Source organism: Fusarium tjaetaba (assembly GCF_013396195.1).
Source record: "Fusarium tjaetaba strain NRRL 66243 chromosome Unknown NRRL66243_c0000025, whole genome shotgun sequence".
In the NCBI taxonomy this organism is placed as follows: Eukaryota; Fungi; Ascomycota; class Sordariomycetes; order Hypocreales; family Nectriaceae; genus Fusarium; species Fusarium tjaetaba.
In genome coordinates this window covers 73,220-92,454 of record NW_023501221.1, presented here as the reverse complement: position 1 = coordinate 92,454, position 19,235 = coordinate 73,220, and the positions used below count along the sequence as shown (strand labels likewise).

The 19,235-nt window shown below is 48.4% G+C and overlaps 10 protein-coding genes across 10 annotated transcripts; 4 read left to right on the top strand and 6 right to left on the bottom strand.

Moving 5' to 3' along the window:
* Nucleotides 1–630: 630 nt before the first annotated feature.
* FTJAE_1293 (alcohol dehydrogenase 5) lies at nt 631–1,810 on the bottom strand (the record flags this gene model as incomplete). The annotated part of the gene is made up of 3 exons (XM_037346021.1): nt 631–732; nt 787–1,243; nt 1,290–1,810. The coding sequence occupies 3 exons, from the start codon at nt 1,808–1,810 to the stop codon at nt 631–633; spliced, it is 1,080 nt and encodes a 359-aa protein (XP_037211582.1).
* Nucleotides 1,811–3,252: 1,442 nt separating this feature from the next.
* On the top strand, nt 3,253–4,486 carry FTJAE_1292 (NAD dependent epimerase; the record flags this gene model as incomplete). Its single annotated transcript, XM_037346011.1, has 2 exons — nt 3,253–3,664; nt 4,044–4,486. The coding sequence occupies 2 exons, from the start codon at nt 3,253–3,255 to the stop codon at nt 4,484–4,486; spliced, it is 855 nt and encodes a 284-aa protein (XP_037211581.1).
* A 144-nt stretch (nt 4,487–4,630) lies between these two features.
* On the top strand, nt 4,631–5,061 carry FTJAE_1291 (uncharacterized protein; the record flags this gene model as incomplete). Its single annotated transcript, XM_037346000.1, has 2 exons — nt 4,631–4,909; nt 4,975–5,061. 2 exons carry the CDS (start codon nt 4,631–4,633, stop codon nt 5,059–5,061), a joined length of 366 nt encoding a protein of 121 aa, XP_037211580.1.
* Nucleotides 5,062–5,072: 11 nt separating this feature from the next.
* On the bottom strand, nt 5,073–6,347 carry FTJAE_1290 (uncharacterized protein; the record flags this gene model as incomplete). Its single annotated transcript, XM_037345989.1, has 3 exons — nt 5,073–6,086; nt 6,136–6,204; nt 6,255–6,347. 3 exons carry the CDS (start codon nt 6,345–6,347, stop codon nt 5,073–5,075), a joined length of 1,176 nt encoding a protein of 391 aa, XP_037211579.1.
* Nucleotides 6,348–7,339: 992 nt separating this feature from the next.
* FTJAE_1289 (uncharacterized protein) lies at nt 7,340–8,298 on the bottom strand (the record flags this gene model as incomplete). The annotated part of the gene is made up of 2 exons (XM_037345977.1): nt 7,340–7,796; nt 7,847–8,298. 2 exons carry the CDS (start codon nt 8,296–8,298, stop codon nt 7,340–7,342), a joined length of 909 nt encoding a protein of 302 aa, XP_037211578.1.
* Nucleotides 8,299–8,885: 587 nt separating this feature from the next.
* On the bottom strand, nt 8,886–9,823 carry FTJAE_1288 (cis-1 2-dihydro-1 2-dihydroxynaphthalene dehydrogenase; the record flags this gene model as incomplete). The annotated part of the gene is made up of 4 exons (XM_037345966.1): nt 8,886–8,972; nt 9,026–9,106; nt 9,158–9,265; nt 9,323–9,823. The coding sequence occupies 4 exons, from the start codon at nt 9,821–9,823 to the stop codon at nt 8,886–8,888; spliced, it is 777 nt and encodes a 258-aa protein (XP_037211577.1).
* Nucleotides 9,824–10,355: 532 nt separating this feature from the next.
* Nucleotides 10,356–12,457, top strand: FTJAE_1287 (cutinase transcription factor 1 beta; the record flags this gene model as incomplete). The annotated part of the gene is made up of 2 exons (XM_037345955.1): nt 10,356–10,510; nt 10,567–12,457. The coding sequence occupies 2 exons, from the start codon at nt 10,356–10,358 to the stop codon at nt 12,455–12,457; spliced, it is 2,046 nt and encodes a 681-aa protein (XP_037211576.1).
* A 90-nt stretch (nt 12,458–12,547) lies between these two features.
* Nucleotides 12,548–13,595, bottom strand: FTJAE_1286 (uncharacterized protein; the record flags this gene model as incomplete). The annotated part of the gene is made up of 3 exons (XM_037345944.1): nt 12,548–12,595; nt 12,650–13,152; nt 13,196–13,595. 3 exons carry the CDS (start codon nt 13,593–13,595, stop codon nt 12,548–12,550), a joined length of 951 nt encoding a protein of 316 aa, XP_037211575.1.
* Nucleotides 13,596–13,923: 328 nt separating this feature from the next.
* Nucleotides 13,924–14,742, bottom strand: FTJAE_1285 (uncharacterized protein; the record flags this gene model as incomplete). Its single annotated transcript, XM_037345933.1, has 1 exon — nt 13,924–14,742. The coding sequence occupies one exon, from the start codon at nt 14,740–14,742 to the stop codon at nt 13,924–13,926; it is 819 nt and encodes a 272-aa protein (XP_037211574.1).
* A 1,081-nt stretch (nt 14,743–15,823) lies between these two features.
* Nucleotides 15,824–18,800, top strand: FTJAE_1284 (uncharacterized protein; the record flags this gene model as incomplete). Its single annotated transcript, XM_037345924.1, has 5 exons — nt 15,824–15,917; nt 15,986–16,349; nt 16,413–18,120; nt 18,167–18,485; nt 18,790–18,800. The coding sequence occupies 5 exons, from the start codon at nt 15,824–15,826 to the stop codon at nt 18,798–18,800; spliced, it is 2,496 nt and encodes an 831-aa protein (XP_037211573.1).
* Nucleotides 18,801–19,235: the final 435 nt, after the last annotated feature.

The following is a 19,235-nucleotide window of genomic DNA, read 5'->3' as shown; positions in this document are numbered from 1 at the left end:
TATGATTGGAAGGCAAAGACATCAGAAGGTGGAAATTTGTTGCATATCGTTGCAAGATCTGGGCTTGACCAGTACAGATTGATTTTTAGGAGTCGGTATCTGGTGCAAAAGGGAATCGATGCAAATAAAATAGACGCAGATGGTTGGACAGCGAGGAAAATCGCAGAGCACTACAAGTTGAACAAGGTCGCGTTCTATGCGGAGCTTGAAAAGCTGGAACGGGGTGAGGTGGGTAAGGTTGAGGAGTACTGGAGGACATGGTCTTAACTAAGTTCCGTGTGCCGGGATAAGCTCTCAGCCACAAGTCTCAACTTCAAATAACACATCTAGATAACATATTAGACATTGTAGGAGGACATGGTGAAGGTGATTGCCCATCTCGGTTCGACTGGGTTAAATATGTAGTAAAGGGAAATATGAATATGAAAAAAATGAGTCACGGTCATGCGTCATATCAAAAAAAACATGTTTATACTCGGGTTTATTCAGTCATACATTCCACCAACTCCACCCCGATATACTGACGCCCGTCCTTGGCCATATTCACTCCAACTAAACTCCTCAAGCACCAACTGTCAACAAATCGGCCATCAATGAACCTGAATCTCATTTCACTCCCCGGTAAATGTCCTAAGCAGCAACTTCCAAAACACATCGTCCAGCGACTTGGCCGGTAGCAAGTTTCTTGATCCATTGATCAAGGTCTTCAAGCTTCCCCTTGGAAAGAATTGGCTACAAAATGTTAGAATACTGCTATTAGATTTTTGTATCCTTCGTTAAACTTACTCGAACGAGACCTCTAGCAGTGAAGTCGAGAGCCTCCTCAACATCCTTCATACTTCCTGTGACACTTCCCACGATCTTCAATCGGCGGAGAGCAACTGCCATTGGAGGTGCACCAGCAATGACAGTAGGGTCTTGAGGAAGACCAACAGCCACAGCAGTACCATTAGGACGGAGGTAGTTGGGGGCTGTCTCGTACGCCGCTCGTGTAGCAGCCGTGATGATAACACCGTGAGCGCCGTATTTCGTAATCTTGATGACCTCAGCGGTGATATCCTTTGTTGTCTTGAAGTCAATGAAAACTTCAGCACCGAGCTTGAGGCATAGATCTCGCTTTTCGTCACCGCCATCGATAGCGATGACTCGCATGCCCATAGCTTTGGCGTATTGGATGCAGAAATGGCCGAGACCACCTCCAGCGCCGGGAATAACTAGCCATTGGCCTGGTGTAACTCCAGATCTCAAAGGCATTAGTATTTTATATGGTAGCGGGTGTTTTGACTTACCGTTTGCAAGCTGTGTATGCTGTTACGCCTCCGCACATAATCGGTCCCGCCTCCTCATCAGAAACACCATCTGGAATTTTTGAAGTATATCTTCCATCCGCAATAACATATTCCTGGAATGTTCCCGCGACAGAAAATCCACTGTTGGTCTGATTAGGGCAGTGAACCTCATCAGTACCGGACCTGCAAAAGTCGCATTCGCCACAAGTACTGGCAATCCACTTCACTCCAGCACGATCACCAATCTTCCACCTATTCTCCATGCCTTCACCAACAGCCACGACATTACCGGCACCTTCGTGTCCAGCGATGCCTTTGGAAGCATCCATCATGCTGACGCCAAAGTCCTTCCAATCATTGTGCAGGAGAGACTTGTCAGAGCCGCAGAGGCCCGTCCAAGTGATCTTGACGAGAATTTGGCCTGGGCCGGGCTTCTCAACGTCGACTGTACGGATGGGCGCTGTTGCTTCTGGGCCAAGTCCTTGACGGACTGCTGCTCTTTGCTGAGAGGGAATTGACATTATGAGTTGGAGGTGATGCTTGATCAAAGGAGGCTGTTTCAGAGGTTTTGGAGTTGAAATATCTGTAAAGACAGGAGCGAGGATGTTGAGTTTTTATATCATTCGAGTACCGATCGATCCACCGAACTAACATCAGGCAACATTCCATGCGGGCATGATTCCGCAGGATCTTTCGAAGCAGGGCGGAAACAGGGTGATTGTTGGTCTGATGGTGAGGGGTCAAATGAGGTGACACGAAGTGGATCCAGAAGGGTGTTTCTTATCTGCATCTCAACCATTCGAGTAACAAATCTGGTAAAGAGCAACGGACAAGAGGAGCTTGTCTGTTTCTGTGGATTGCTTTGACTTGTCGCTTTGACATCATGTATGCCCGTTGGCCCGGCATGCATGGCGAAGGATCGATGCGGGGAGGTTGAAACGGCAAATGTGATCATGTTCCGAGGAGGAGATATCACCTGATGGAGGGTTCCGAGGAACTCGAGTCAGGAAAAACTAGTCAGAGCTGATGTGCAGATCTGGACACTGAGATCTAGTTGAAAGTCTGAAGGGCAAACAGGCAAGATTGAGTTTATCGTAGATCGAATTTGTCGCCGAAAAGCACATAGGACATGAAACAAGGATGCATCATGGTGTTGCACAAATGCCACCTTGCAGGGATATGCTTGGCAACCAAGATTTCTCAACAAAATGTCGGCACCGATAACGCTGCCGCATGCATCCAATATCCCCAGTCAGAACTCGTCAGCTGGAGAAAGATCAAAGCTTTTCAACACGTCACAAGTTCCATGGCCTGATATCTCGCAAGAGCGTGGTTGGGGCGAAGAACAGACGATCTCGACAAGGATCGACGGTCCGAGTGGGGGTTTTGAACGCGGAACAAAATCCGGGGATCACAAGGAGATCTGGGGAAATCAGAAAAACCCGAGCGCCCGATCTCTGCTTTTTACGTTCTATTGGCTCACATTCATTTGTAGGATGCGCTTAGACGTAGCTACTGTTGTCAAAAACGTGTCGAGGCTCGGGTGTATATCCCCGCTATTACCGTGTTCCGAGACCGAGGCGTCTTTCGGCCCGTTCGCAAGCTACTATGTCCCCAACACCTGATCTGTGCTGTAGGAGCCCTTTGCCATCTAGGATATTATCTTATGCACTTAGTGGAAAGACGTGCAACTTGGATGCCCTCTAGTAACCCACGCGAGCGCAAGGAATATTCCTGTCGCCGATGTTTGGCTTGGATTAGGGTAGTCGGCTTTCAGACGTTTCTTATCTTATCATCACATGGCCATTGTTAACGCTAACTGCAATGGGCAAGGTTGATATCAAGATAGCCTTTCGTCTAATCAATCGTAATAAAATGACTGTCTACTGATGAAATGAATGCATGCTCATTTCACCCCTTTTCTTGCAATCTTCGTCCTCTAATGTACCCAAAAACAACAAAAATGATTATAGAGACAACTGGCTACTGTGGGTGGTGTGAAGTTGTTGAAGACTGCGACGTATACGAGTCCAGCATCGAATTATTCAACCCAGATAACAGTCAACAACACCGGAATGTTCCCAAGGACGTACTCATAGCCTACAACCGGCGTATAGGCATTCAACATATTCGATACTTTGCAGGGCCCTACCAATTGGTCAAAGATGAATCTTCAGTGGCTATTCAAATCGACGGAGCATGCCGACGAAATGGAACACAGTATGCCCGAGGCGGCTGGGGAGTTTTCTTTGGTCCCAACTCGCAGTACAACAACTGGAGTCTTCTGCCGCCCAACGCGCCGCAGACCAGCACTTACGCGGAGCTTTATGCTTTGCTCGTAGCACTGGAGATGATACGTGATGAGTTACCGCTCTGTCTCAAAAGAGTTTACATTGTGTCAGACTCTTTATATCTGGTCCGAGCCTTTACGGAGTATATGAGTGCATGGATGGATAATTGTGGTAGAAATTCCCGAGGTCAAAGGGTGGCGCACTGGAATTTCTTGCTGGAGATCAAAGACATCATTGATGACTTGACTTGACTTGGTCTGGTGGTCGGAATATGGAGATCAAGTTTTGGCACGTCCCAAGACAGATGAACGTGGCTGCTGATGCGCTTGCGAATCGCGCTTTCAATTGATGAAGGATAAGCCCGCCTGCCCGCTTATAATGTTGGAATTTTATGAAAAAGCGGATAAATGCTGGCAATGGGAATTCTTATCTTATCTGTAAGTTATGCACCAATGCTATGCAGGGCTTATGCAGCCAACTGGTCTAGGGTTTACAATTGGCGGTGAGAAATCCACGATCTTGAGCACGAGCATCAGTAAACCTTCAATTAAGCACCCATCGGCTAAAATGTCTGCCTCAGAAGACTTCCTGAATTGTGAATCTTCCTCGAGTGAGGAAGAAGAGTACAAAGAGGAAGAAGAGTATGAGGACAATGAGGAGGAGGATTACGAAGATGAAGAGGAAGTATTTAACGTGGAAGTCAATAAACTTTTCCACCCAAGCAAGCTTCCTATTCTCCAGGATACTGCGTACGACGAACTCATCAAATTCAACCCTGAGAAGCAAATATCATTCCTTGGAGCCAGATTGGAGGCGGCAGGACCCATAGTGCCAGCTGGCGATATAATTGTCATCAGACTCGCTACTGGATTCCTCAAAGACCGCCTCTTGGCCAGATCGACATGAGTCCTCTATTTCGGTCCCCAATCTCAATTCAATACATACTGGAGATATGATGGATTTACACCCGACGTCCCGTCAGAAACAGCAAATCTGTTGGAGGTAATCGAATACATCGAAGATGTTCGAAGATTCATGGAAAATATCAACATGTTCACAATCGCTACGGACGATGCATCACTGGTTGAACTGGTCACAGAAGAGTTGCGGCTCATGGCCAGAGATTATGATTTTCGTAAAGAGGGTACTGAGCGGCCTCGTGAATATTACAAACTCTGGAGCGCTATCGACCCCCAGGCACACGGTTATAGACATGACGAGGGGCCACAATACCGCTTCTGGCTTATACCGGAGGGGATGAACCAGGAGGCTCGTACACTGATGGACTGCAAGTTGAATCCAGATAATCATGATGAAGAAGACTTTTGGGTATGAGGCAAAGAAAGTTCAGAAGCCGGTTGGATTACTAGTACATATAACTACACTACACCGAGAACCAATCTATCATCCCAGGCCTGCTCGCCGGTGTCCTGCACCAGTCAATCCCAGTATCATATCAGAGAGATCCCTCCTGCAAATAGATACGAGTCGTCTAGTTGTTACCGGCACCGGCAGCTGCACCAGCTCCTGCTCCTCCTGTCAGGCGCTCAAGGATGCTGCCCAGAAGACCTCCGGCACCAGCGGCGCCAGCAGCATTGTCACCTTGAGCGGCGTCGCCTCCTGCAGCGGCGCCATCGTTGTTACCAGCGTTGCCCTTGTTTCCATTGGCAGCACCACCATTGTTAGCAGCGCCGTCGTTGGCGTTACCGTTGTTGTTTCCGTTACCTCCGTTCTGGGCATTGTCTCCGTTCTGAGCATTACCCCCATTGGCAGCATCATTGCCGTTGTTCTGGCCAGCGTTGCCATTGTTGCCATTGCCGTTGTTGCCATTGTTACCGCCCCTGTTTCGTCCCCGTCCATTACCGTTGCCGTTACCATTGCCATTACCGTTGTCAACAGTGACCGTAGCGGTGACAGTGACCGTAGCTTCGGCAGCAGCAGTGTTGGTAGCAGCAGGGGCTTCAGTAACGGCAGCAGTATCGCCGGCAGCAGGTGTCTCGCCGGCAGCACCTGTAGGGGTAGCTGCAGGAGTCTCCTGGCCAGGAGTGTTGACAGCATCAGTCTGGCCCGGGGGGAGAAGCTGGCCGGGACCAAGAGATCGGGTGACGACGGTCTCATTGGCGATGCGGCTCTGGATGGCACCGACATCAGTGGCAACGTCGGTGGCGGTGCCAGTGGCTGTGTCAACACCGGTAGCAAGGGACTCAGTGGCAGTAGCTTGATCGCCCTGGTTTCCTCCGTTGTTTTGGTTGCCTCCATTGCCGTTACCCTGACCGTTGCCGTTGTCTTGACCATTGCCGTTGTTGTTATTGTTGCCGTTTCTACCACCTCGACCTTGTCTGCCACCGCCATTTTGTCCGTCCTGGCCGTCCTGGTTATCTTGTGCGTTCTCGTCATCTTGCTCGTTCTGGTCGTCTTGTTCGTCTTGATCATCGTCTTGAGCGTCATCGTTGCCACCCTGTTGCTGGTTCTGCTGACCACCACCACCTAGCACCAAGATCTCGGGCTGCCCAAGTCAGTAATGGATAACTATGCATCAGATCGTATGCACTTACCGATCGAGGTTCGATGAGGCCAATCACTGGGACACCAGAGACTGGTAGAGCTGCAGAAGCCATCAAGGCCTGGGGACTTATTAGCTTGGGTGGACCGAAGTCGAAGATAAGATACATACCGCGAACTTTCCAGCTAGTGCTGGAGTTGGCCTTCTGTCACCCGACAGGGCCTGGGCTGCGAGAGCACCGATAACGATGTTGGAGAAATACATAGTGAGTATTGTCAAATGATTGTGTTTAAACAATTAAGGAAAAAAAGCTGCCCGGCAGTTATTGATTGTAAAAAGGCACCAGTCCAAAAAGAGAAGAGAATTAGTCGCGTCAAGCGAATCTTAATAGTCAGAAAAATGAGAGGTGAGTGTGGATGACGAGAAATATGTTTGGTGGGAACAAGCCAGTCTTCTTATACATGTATTTCCCAGATCCCACTACAACCCTCTCAAACAAGATCTCAAAATAGATTCCAACCAAAAGCTTAACTTCGGAAACTTTGCTGATACACCAAACGCCAAGAATGGACTTGTTCCCCAGATGCTGATACAGGTCTCAAACTTGGGATCGACTGTTAAGCTTTCCCTTGGCGGAATCGTTGATCTATAGTGGAGTTGCGAATCGACGACTAGGGATGTCAAGTTTGGGGTTTGGTTTCATTGGTAATACCGTGTGCCTTGTAAGTGAATAAATGTGTTCGGTTGAAACGTTGCCGAATGCCGTTGGTGGTTTGTTTCATGTATACGATTACATAGTCAGTTTTGGCTGAGGCGGCCCCTGGAGGGGTTACTACACCAGATGTGTCAGATTGCTACCGGATGAGAATGGACCGTGTTAGAGCCTATAACCCTGGTTTTGTGAATCCAATTGAGCACATCATTCGTCCATCTTATTGCGCTACGATCAAATCGATTAAGGTTGTTTCCCGAGTAGGCATTAGGTGCGAGTTCTAGCCTCTAAAAGGCCACGTCATTGAGTGAACGTCACATCGCGCATGTTACAGAAACCTGGAAATCTCCAGAGCCGAGCTTCATCAATGTCTCAAGGTAGCATATCTCGATAATAGGGTATAAGATTAAGAAAAACATCGAGCCTGAACACAAATTCTTAAATGCGATTGGGTTGTCCGTAAACATCTGCCCTGGATTAAAACGAATGTTAATCCTTGGCAGCCGAAAACAAAATCGTCAAGCTGAAGAAATATGAACATATATCATAGAAGCATGCCCATTCCAGCCAAGATACCCAGAGTCAATCCAAGAACACTCACAACTCCACTTCCAGGAGCCTTAGTGGAAGCAGCATTTCCATCACTACCCTCACTGTCACCGTCATCTCCGTCATCATTCTCATCACCATCATCCTCCTCCTCAGCCTCATCCAGATCAGACTGTTGGTGAACCAAAGGCACAAAAGGCACCCAGGTAGCAACAACAAGCTCAGATGAATATCGTGAATGAGTAATCAGTCTATCATCTTCATATGTCGAAGCTGCTGCTGTTGACTGAACGTCGAAAGAAATCAATGGCTTTGTCAACGAAGCGCCATCCACACTCGTGACAGTTATCACTTGCACGGGCGCCGGGCTGTAGCACATGGATGAATAGTTAAATTCACTCATTGGACCGACCGTTGAGAAACAGTTTCCTTGGGGGTCGGCCACGTAATCACTTGAACTGTCAGTCTAGGTCTCGATGCAAAAATACATGTTCCAACATACCTCGGGCAGCACAAGGCTATCGTCTCTGAGACATTCATGATTTGGCCCCAGAAGTCAGAAGGCTCGAGTGGTTGAGCCTCAAAGGTAGCTGTCCGTAATGGGCGCGAAAAAACACCGGATGCGCTAAGAGATGAATCTCCGTCTTTGACTAGATTACCGGCGGTAGTCCAACCAGATGGACAGGCTATGCCGGGCGAGTAATAATGATACCATACCCGATCCAACGGCGTCGTTACACTTCGCAGCGAATCGTAAGATTTCCCATTGGGCATGCAGCTACCACGATCTTTGATGCCGCACGTCGGTTGGCCCCAGAATTCGTTTGGTGCGCTTCCGTTGACGATGACATGATGATCTGTGCCAGTTGCACAGGCTGAAGGGGCTGTGAAGGTTGTAGTCAATGGACCCAGATTGTGGGCAGTAACACCAAAGAACTCTGTAGAAGTGGGCATATTCGTTTAAGCTCGCTCACTATACTTTGTAACGGCAAAGAAGCTGAAGAATGGATCTGTAACGCGATAAGCGGGGGCTTTTGTGTTTGGGGGGATATGCCAAGGGGAATCATCGTCATTGTTCCTGGGCATTTTCAATGTCACGCGACAATTTGCCAAGAGTGATAGACTTAAGCTCTGTTGGTTAGTATCATTCCGTTTGTGACAGGCGCAGAGTGACAATTACTCTTGGTGAATCCTTCATAAGGATGATTGAGCAAACGGCCCCCAACATATACATCATTCCTGGCTCAACGGACGTCATTTCAAGGAACTGAGAATGAATTCCAAGGCAGAAGTTGATCAGACCATGTTAGACTATGTAGGCATTTCCCAATTGAAGTAAATATACGTAAATTTGCATCTGAGTTGTATTTCATGGTTACCCTGTATGGAGATTGAACCAAGCTTGGCGCGTAGGATCTAAGCATCGGGAGTAATCCACGAATTGAGAAATCGCCGAGCGTCATCCTCGGATCCGCCCCATCTTTCCAATCGATCACTTTAAGATCTCATTTTACTCTCGTGTTACAGTATGTTTCGCAAGCCTAGATAGAAAACCCGGCATCAATGACGATATTGGATCCAGTCACGGATTCCGATTTGATGAGCAAGATAATCTGTTCTGCCACGTCCTATTTTGGTAATTAGTACTTTTCCAATGGCATGATAATTTCAGCTTGCGTACCTCGACTTTGGCAATTTGCTTGAGGAGAGTCTTTTCTCTTGCATCGTCGATCTTTGATTGCGGCATATTGACAATCCAATTCTTAAGAATCAAGTCAGTAATACCACGGATTTAGGGACTCTCAGAGCTTACCGTTTCCATGAAACTTGGGGATACAGAGTTGACACGAATTGATGGTGCCATGACCGTCGCCAAAGTCTTTGCTAGATGGATCTGAGCAGCCTTGGTGACAGAATAGGCCTATGACAAAACCTTAGCACTATCTTCTCGTAGATGGGTGATTGCTATTTTACTCACGATTGAGCTCCCGCTGGGCTTAACTCCCGCGACAGAAGCAGTCATAACAAATGCACCTTTGGCCTCCTCCAAATACTTCTTCACTGCGTGACAGAGGAACATGTGCGACTTGACATTAGCCGCATAGCAGCGATCCCAAACTTCCTCATCAACATTATCATCGATGTCGTGGAAGTTAGCAAACTTGGTCCATCCAGCATTTGAAACCACGGCATCAATTCTCCCCATGGCAGATACCGTCTGGTTGACCAACTCATAAATTCCTTCTTTCTTAGTCACATCAGCCTTTATTTTCAAACAGCGCGGTCCAGTATCTTGTGAGAAAGTCTTCGCAGCTAGTTCGTTCAGGTGTATGAAAGCATCGTGGGCTCGTTCCTCGTTGTTGGCGTAATTGATGACTACTGAGGCGCCTGATTGAATCAACTTTTCCGCCACGCATAGACCGAGACCAGATGTACCGGCTGTTACGAGAACAACGGAGCCTTGAAGAGATCGCGTCATGATTTAGTAACTGTCGATGATGGCTGAATAGGGGAGGAAAGAAAACTCAGGACCTTAACCTAAGTGATAAAAGCGTTTAGGTAAGTCTAGTCTTAGTTTAGGGGACTTTAAACTAAGATTATTTTGACACCTAACATCAGAGTTCGGTGTTTTCTTGGCCGAGTCGATGATTGATGGACGTGAGGCATGCGTCGGATTGGTGAGACAAGTACGGGGTAGCTCCACATCACGGAGGCTGATCTCCAACCATTGACGCGGGAGACCGGTTTCGGAATCAAGGAGGCGGACCAACCCACGGTCTCAATCTGCTTCATGATAAGTGATTTCGACATTTTGGGACGGTGGACCTTATTATTGACTTCAATCGCGTCAATAATCTGTACAAATGCCAGATTGCTGGTCATGCCACTATCCCCGTCTAATGCCCGTTCTCGGCTCTCCGCTCAGGAGCCGACACTAACCATTCATGTCAGCCTCCCACTGATCCACCGGTTCCGATTTCTCCTCAATCCACTCATCTACTCTACCAACCATGGACCCGACGCCTCAAAAGTCCCTACAAGACAAACGTCGTCGCCAGCAGAGAAAAGCATGTGATTTATGCCGCCGCCGCAAAGTCCGCTGCGACATAGTAGACCGACCATCAGGCCCATGCTCCGTCTGTGAAAAGTCCGGGTTCGAATGCCGGTACGGCTCCGACGCGCCCGCGTGAGAACGAAAATGATAAGCTGATGACGGCACAGGTCTACGGCGAAATGGGCTGTTGCGAGAAGAAGCTCGGTGGTTGATCGAAGTGCATATGATCGCGATACACCGGGCAGATCACCAGGAATATCGCAGCCGGATCCGGATGCCGGAGCCGTTGAGCGGGATGATCATCTTTCGATGCTCGGACCCGAGGCTTCATCTGCATCTGAGCGGCGTGATAAGACATCGAACGATGCATCGCGCTCAGATGGCCAAGAGAAGCTCGCTCGGGAGGGACTGGCTAGGTTCTTCAAGCATGGTATCGGTGCTGCAGCTTGGGCTGTTTTTGCTTCGACAAAGAGCTTTCGCATCGCCTACGTCGGCACCGCTGTGTCGAACCTGGTTCATCTTGTCGACTTACATCGCTCTTTCAGGCAGCCTTATTCTTCAATTCTTGGCGACCAACGGCCTTTGTCTGCGCCTACTGGACCGGATACCCATGGCTCGTTTCAAGAATCTGCAGATGGAAGCACCAGCAGCGATAGGATAGGTGGAAAGCCATTACATTACCCATATCCTCCGATTAGACAGGTCAAATCATGGAAACCTACACCAAACTCATGGGTGACTCAAGACTTGGTGACGGAAGTATCTTCTTTCCCGGCGCAAGAGGTTCGCGATGCGTTGGTACAAGCCTACTTCGATCATATCCACCCATTTCTGCCCATCGTGTCAAAGCCAGAATTTCTCGCTCGGTATCGTACGCCCGATAATCCTCCGCCACTTCTGCTGTTCCAATCCGTCCTCATGGCTGGCGCTCACGCATGTGCGCATCCCCTCGTCGCCACTGATCGCCATGCCGTCCAGAACAGACTTTTCAGAAGAGCTAGTATGCTGTACCATATGCGACACGAATCAGATCGGATGCACCTTCTCCAAGCAGCTGCTCTGTTCACATGGCATATTGGTGACGGGGATACAGTTGCCGGTGGACCGTGGTACTGGGCCGGAATTGCTGTACGAATAGGTACTGGTCTCGGTGCTCATCGGAGAAGCTCTCAACTACCATCTACAGAGATGGCGCAGTATCGACGTTGTTGGTGGTCTGCTTTCTTCTGTGAAGTCTTTTCGTCATTGGAGACAGGAAGACCTTGTGCGGTGAGAGCGGAGGATATTGATCAGCTGCCGCTCCAGCAGGAGGATATTACCGATACACCGAGTAATGACCCAACAACCGCCGAATCTGGAGTCAGCCCTGACTTTCTGAACCACCTCGTCGATCTGGCTTACATCGGTCTCGACGTTATTACACTCAACGCACCTGCGCGAGATCGTCTCATAGATGTAGCATCAATCGACGCGCGTCTCGGTCTATGGTCCCTCCGCTCAGGCATATCCACCGTCGCAGAAGACGACGACTCATGGACATGCCATCTCAGAATGCACTACAATCTCCTCCTTTTGCACCTCCACCGAAATCTCCTTGAACAAAGCAGCCAGTCAATCTGCTCAGCAGCAGCCCAAGCAATTGTTACATCGCTCGAGAAGCTTACGGCACGCGATGAACTGCGCCAATGCCACTTTACCTCCGTCAGCGCAGTAACAGCAGCTGGTATACAGTTTGCTGGTGAAATTCGCGCAGCTGTCGCGTCACAGACCTTTTTAGTCGCAATTAATGCGCTTGAAAGGTTATCGAGACTCTTGAGGTCAACGATATTACTGGCGAGACACTGGCCTAATGCGGAGGCTGTACATAGTGTCTTTGAGGAACTGCATCGTGAGTATGAGACGCTTGTTACACAGAGGTTGCAGGGCGAACAAGTTATGGTGCCGGAGAGTCCGCCTGATTGGAATAGATTGCTTGGAGGGGAGGGATTGCATCAGTTCAGCAATTTCACATCGGATCAGGACTGGATGAACATTAACAGCTGGACAGACTTATTATGAGCTACGATACAAAAGCCCGCCACTCTTTGGCATCCCCATTGGTTGATTCATCCTATAAACATCGCAATATGACCACATTTAATCATTGAATCAGAAGATAGCTACACCGTTTGGTGGACTAGCCACGCCCCCAGGTACCTAACAAGCATCAGATCAGTAGCTCATAAACATGGGGCATCTGGATAAATTTACCTTAAGAGGCATACTCGAAAAGAAGAACGACCATCTTCCCCGCTTCTCACACTCTTCGCTCAAAGCCTCTAAGTCAAACAACTCCCCAATTGGCATCCCCCAACCCGCCAATAACCACTCATGCAAAAAGAAATCCGTATTCTGACAAGGCCATGCCTCCATGCTAGGTTGATCACCAGCAACTGCTGCAAAGTCTTGCTCCCAGAGCCATCGGAGTGTATCCTCTGAAGACTCGACCCCATGAGCTGGCGGGACTTTGTAATCTGCTAATGTCTTGCACTCATCATCGGACAGCTTGTCATAGGCTCGGACCCATCCTGTGCGAATGAACAGAATGTCGCCTCGTTGGAATTTTGTTCCTTGGCTTTTTGCAGCTTCCTTTAGTGACAAGACGGTAATCGACTTGGTTTCGAAGGGAGTTAAGGCGATGTGGTTCTTATCTGCCCAAGATGCATAGTCGAGTAGTACTCCACGTCCAACAATACCGCCTCGCTCAACCCAAGCTATACACGTCAGTAATGTCCACTTGGAGCGAGTATAACTCACTATGAATGCCGTTGACATCTGAAGCTAAGAGATCATCAAGGCTCTTCCCATTGAACCAAAGCTTCTCCTTCTGATAAGCATAATGCCTGAATCCATCCCACTGCGAACTACTCTGTGTATTAAACGTCAGAGTATCATCATTAACAGCACGGGGAGCTTTGGTAGTGATCTCATGCTTGAAAGGGGCGCGTCCAAAGCAAGGTCGTGACATTCGATTGAGAGGCCAATCAGTAGAAACTCGAACGCCATCGCGAATCTCTGATGCCGCTTTTGCTATGATTTCTGGGGTCAAGAGGTTTAACATCCCGCATTCGTCATTGTCACCGAAAAGACCCCAGGCATTTCCCGGAGGACCATCTTTTCGGAGGGGTAGGGCGTCGAAGGACGGTTTGGATGACATCGTCAGTTTGCGGTAAATGTTCAAATAGTAGAGGGTGTTGTGTTGTTGTTAGTGTTGGATTCATATCTAGACCCCGCCTTTTGAGGGGAACCGCGGCAAGAAACCCGAACATCATGTTGATCGAAATGCGCTTTGTCATCAGTACAGAAGGCAACGAGTTCAACGCCTAAATTTTATTGTATCGTGGTTTTAATTCACACACCCTTCCTCATCTAGATATCGTAGCGTAGCCCTCAATCCCATCGATCTATGGAATCGATCGCATCAGATCCCTTGCTAGGTGCCATACTTGTCCCTACACCAACCCATTATCCTCCAACCCCCAGCCCTACTGCGCACGTTGCAACAGAGTAGCCCTCTCGGCAATCTTGACCGATCTCACTCGTCTCAACTCCTCCTGCCTCCTCTGCTTGCTCTTATCCCTATAACACATGGTAATAAGGGTACAAGCACAAATGAGTATAAGTGCTGAGAAAACAGAAGCGATGATAATACCAGCTGTACCAACTTCATTCTGAAGTTCCATGCAGATCGTAACTCCGTTGCTTGACTGTGTCGTGCATAGAAGACCCGGTGAACAGGTGCTCGAAGTAATATTCGCGGCATAACATGTCAATGTGGTCATTCCGGTCGTTTCGCAGATGGTGCTGCTCTTGACGGTCGTGCTGTAGCAGGAGGCGCCGGGTTCCGTGGAGGTTGAGGTCGTGCTTGTCGATGATGCTATGCTTGAGGTTGAGGTTGAGGTGCTGGTTATCGATGACACGGAGCTTTCTTCAGTAGTTGATGCATCTATCGTCGACGCAGTTGTTTCGAGCGTGGTACTTTTATCCTCAGCTGTCGTCGTAGCTTCATCTTTAGTGGTAGAAGCCACTGAGGTATCTTTGGTTGACGTGCTCTTAGCGTCTGCTGAAGTGCCGGTATCCGCTGAACTGCTGTCTTGACGCTGGATCAACCGGTGGAAGTCCAACTTCACGAGTCCATCGTCTTGTAGTTTTGCATGCCACACTGAATCGATGGAGGATGAGGAGACGTCATCTGGTGAAGCGGGTCTCTTGATAAGGCGATTCTCTGAGCGTTCGACCCGGATACCATGGGCGTGCGCAAGGACGCTCGCGCCTAGGGCCCAGAGAAACGATGAAGAACGCATTGTGGGGATGAAGCGACTGTATTGCAGTGGTGTTATTGAACAGTTGCTGCAAGTGTTCCAGATGATACTTCTGTTCATATCTTATAGTCAATCATGGCACAGGCCCAGATGCAAACCTTTCATCTTTATCTAAGTATAGTACCCGCATGAGGCTCATCCTTCGTTTTTCGTATGTTTCTATTACAAGCTTAAACTACCTTTACGCGTCCTATTATAAGAACATGCTGCGCATTCCCTAGCGCGCCTTGACGCGGCGGCAATTGCGTCGTCAACTTCCGCGCCGCTTAGTAACTTGATGCACCAGGGGAAGGACTGGAGCAAAAAGACCCAGGAAATTAAAATAGAATAGCAAAACTAACACTTCACAGCCTTCATTAATTTTACACCAAGTTTAGTTCTGTGTTTATCTCAACTGAGATTAATGTGCCGAGTTTTCTGTCCTTCCACCACGAGGATCTCGGGTCGGAATGTGGGCGGCTATCAACGATCATCCGGGATGCAACTATTTTTACTGCAACGGGCCATCCGTCATGCGTCATCAGGACATCAAGAGAGGCGCAGGTGGATTATCCATGGCAGAGCGGAGCATGGCTTCGAGTTAATATCATGCTGCTGTTTTTGCGGGCTCTAGGGCTGATCGCGCTATAACTTGCCGGATCTTGAACGTCTCATACAGATGCTAACATGTGTCATATTTACAGCCGTATATCCGGCACAAAAAGACCCCACAGAAGAAACTTTCAAGAATAGCAGGGACTTTGCTTTCGCTTTGGAGTAAGTTATGATTAGAAAAAGGGGAACCACCTGTCAAAAACTGTCAGGCAGTACGATCATGAAAAGACATACCGCAAGGCAATAAATCAAGTGGTACTTTTGAGTAGACAAATCGAGGGCTGGCCTCTTGCGTAGCACAAGAATTAGACACTGTACTACCATTTTAAAACCCTAACCTTACGCCAGTACAAGATATTTTATTGAATGCTACGAGGTAGAAATTATGACTTTAGTCTTATTGGAATCTGAGTTGGGGACTCGGTTTGCCTCTTTGGGACGTAGGAGCGGCATTCCCAATTGGAGCATAATGTCACCCCGCACCAAGAGTTCAGCTGTGGCTCGCTCCATTTTCAACCCAACCTTCGCGCCAGATCGCCTCGGATGGATCCATTATCCATCGCGTCAGGAGCCGCCGGCCTCGCTATCAGCTGTGGGACAATAGTTAAGACGCTATACACATGGATACAAGACACTGTCGAAGTCGACGAGAATATCTCCAACTTGTTTGAGGAGGTCTCGATTCTGTCGCGAGTCCTGGACTCCGTCAGCAATGCCTCAGGCCGGGTCCCGCAAGCCGTTGTGGCCGAGATCGATCCTGATAATGCCCTCTGGGGTAGTATTAGTGCCACCCTCGATGATATCAACAACACGTTCAACAAGCTTAATCAGCTGATGGCCGAGCTTGAGAAAACAAACCGCTTTAACCGAAGGTTCTTGCGCAAGCCAACCAAGCAAATCAAGTTTAGCCTGCGGTCTAAAGATATCACTATTTATAAGGACAGAATCAAGTCATACAACACTGCAATGACTGGTGCTTTTCAGATGATCAATGTGTAGGTATGGTCATCGGGGTCTGGAGTGATGACTAACGTGGATAGCTGTCTCCTAATTCACAGCAATTCCTCACAGGACTCGGTTTTCAAGGCCCTCTCCGAAATCAAGTCCCAGCTGCGGTATGTTGAGGTCGCTTTGCACACAAGTAGCTCGGCAAGCCCTGGCCCCTCTAGCGGACGCGAAGAGGACGATCGAGCCACCCAAAATCTCCGCCAATTTGTTCAGGTGGCAGAAAGCTTCCACTCAAGCGCAAGTACCATAATGAGAGAGGGACCTAGATCCACGGTCTGGGGAGGAAGTATCATGGGCGACCCTCTAACGGAAGCGCAAGCATCAATGATCGAGAGATGGATACCTCCACCAGTGGATGAAGAGCCACGTTCCCCTGTCGACGCCGACTCGGACAGTGAGACCGAGTTTGCTAGAAGGATAGAAGAACTAGCGATCAAGAATGAGGCGGAAGGTGACCACGCAAAGGCAGAAAAATTCTATAGAGGTGCTATCGAGCACGGTGAATTGAGTTCGAGACCTGCAAGCGACATCACTGCCATGAGGGTACGACTAGCATATGCATGCATGCGGCAAGAAAAGTGGACAGAAGCAGACGAAATCATGTCTCCAATCGCATTTGAGCGAAAGACAAATGACATACTCGTGTACCACGGAATGCACGCCTTGGCCCTTGCTTATTTAGATGACTCCAAGCTTGAGGAAGCCGAAAAGTGTTGCAAGCGTGCCCTTTGGGGCAAGAGAAAGGTTCTCGGTAAGGATCATTGGGGATGCTGGGAAACCCTGAGTTTGCTTGTGCGCATCTGCGTGGCGAGAAACAAGACGATGGAAGCAGAGGTCCATCAAAGCTTTATCCCGAGCCACGCGACTCTTCAGACCGATCAAGGAGCATTGGCCTATCTGGACCGTTCAGTTGGGAGCTTGAACAGACCAAGCAACGATAGTGACGCGGTCTCACAAACTCAGCAGCCATTGGCTTTTCAGCAAGAGTATCCTCAGAGCCAACCATACGCGATGGCAGCTTCTGACCCAGCCCCGGCTGCTGGTAGATTTCAGTACCCCAAAACCTTCGGTTCTCAGTACACAAGTCCACCAACACAGAATAGTCATCAGACCAGGGCTCATTATTCTCTGAAGCACATGCAAACAAGTCCAAAAGTAGGGCCATCTTTACAACCTCCTGTCTCTCGAAAGGCTATCCAAAATCCGGACACAATACATCGCCCACAAAGCCTGGGGCCATATCCTCAACAACAAGCAGAGCAGCCCCAAACAAGCACCAATATATCATATACCCACAGCAACAACCTGGCTGGATTTGGACTCCTGGATGCGTTCGATCCTCAATGGCGTAATCACATTGGCGCCGGTCTTCGGGTCAGAGGTTGGAACGATGATCTTATCAAAGAGAATCAGCAAATCATCATTGACTACTTCAAGTCTCGGCCACCAAGTGCCAGAACAGCTCCTATGGCTTATTCACTACCACCACCTACCCATTCAACAACAGAAGATCGACAGCTCATGCAATATGCCTACACTTACGAACCACATCGTTATCAATCCCCCCCACCACCATCGCCATATAGCATGGCACCTGTGCCCACACCTGAACCCCAATATCAGATATTTGTGTCAATCGACTTCATGAACATAGGAGGTGCCAGTACTAAGGTTGCATACGTTATCAACGACCTTAAGAACCCGATATCAGAGCTACTCAGGGAGTGGCCTGGGGCTGGCTCCTACAGCCAATCATCGGTAAATTATAGAATAGAAGCTCACTGAATGATATCTAACTTTCTAGGTTCCCACTGTTATCTACTATGATCAGTACAATAAGTTAGTTGGCTGGGGCCATGACATTGCTAACGCCATTGAGTCGACTGGACATCCGAAGCCGGGCGTCCAGAAGGTTGAAGGTCTTCCTCTGCTCTTGGCCCAAGAGACAGAAGAGTCAATTCCGCGGCCGCCTCCAGGTCTTAACGCTGTAGATGTCTCAGCCGATTTCCTCTATAAGGTCAGGCGTGCCATTGGAACTCAATTGCAGCAACGCATAGGAAACAAATTCTTGGAGAATGAGCAGAGGATCCATTGGATTCTCACCTGGCCAAACATCTGGGAAGGTAAGGATAAAACGATATGGAAACGTGTTCTTGAAAGAGCTGGATATTTAAGAGACGAACGTGATACACGCGTGTCATTTGTCAGTCAAGCTGAAGTATCAATTCACGACGCGATAGCCAGATATTCCCTTAACCAAGAGCCGAAAGATATATTTATCTTTGCTCACTTTGGGAAAAAGGTATTACAGATATCTTCCTGTGAGCTTCTGCAAGAACCGCCTTTTGTCGTTTCTTGGTCTATGTTTAGTAAGAAGCTAGTGTGAGTTCCTTTTACTTCTTTGTTACACTATCTAAATGTTCCCAGGCCTACTCTAATAGCACAACACTTTGCCGAAATAGTGCGGACTAGAGTCCGCCTTATGCGACTTCCAAGTAGCTCCAGAATAGCCAACAAAGTGTATACAAAGTGTGTCAGTGATTTCGAGAAACGCATCACGCCAGAATTCAGAAACAATGGGCAAGAATGGGATATCGATGTTGGACTTGAAACAGAATTCCTCGAAGCAGGGATCAAGGGTGGTTATATGACTTACACAAATGCCGAAATCTTGTCTTGTTTTCAGCCCCTCATAGATGGCATTATGGGGTTGCTGGCTCATATAATTGTAAAGTCTAGCAGTCCTATCGAGGTATGTTTGAATATCCGTTTACTATTTACATGCTAATCTCCAAAAGGGGATCATACTTGGAGGAGAATTCTGTACATCGGAGTACTTGCTACAGGGGATCAAGTTGAAATTACCTGAAAGT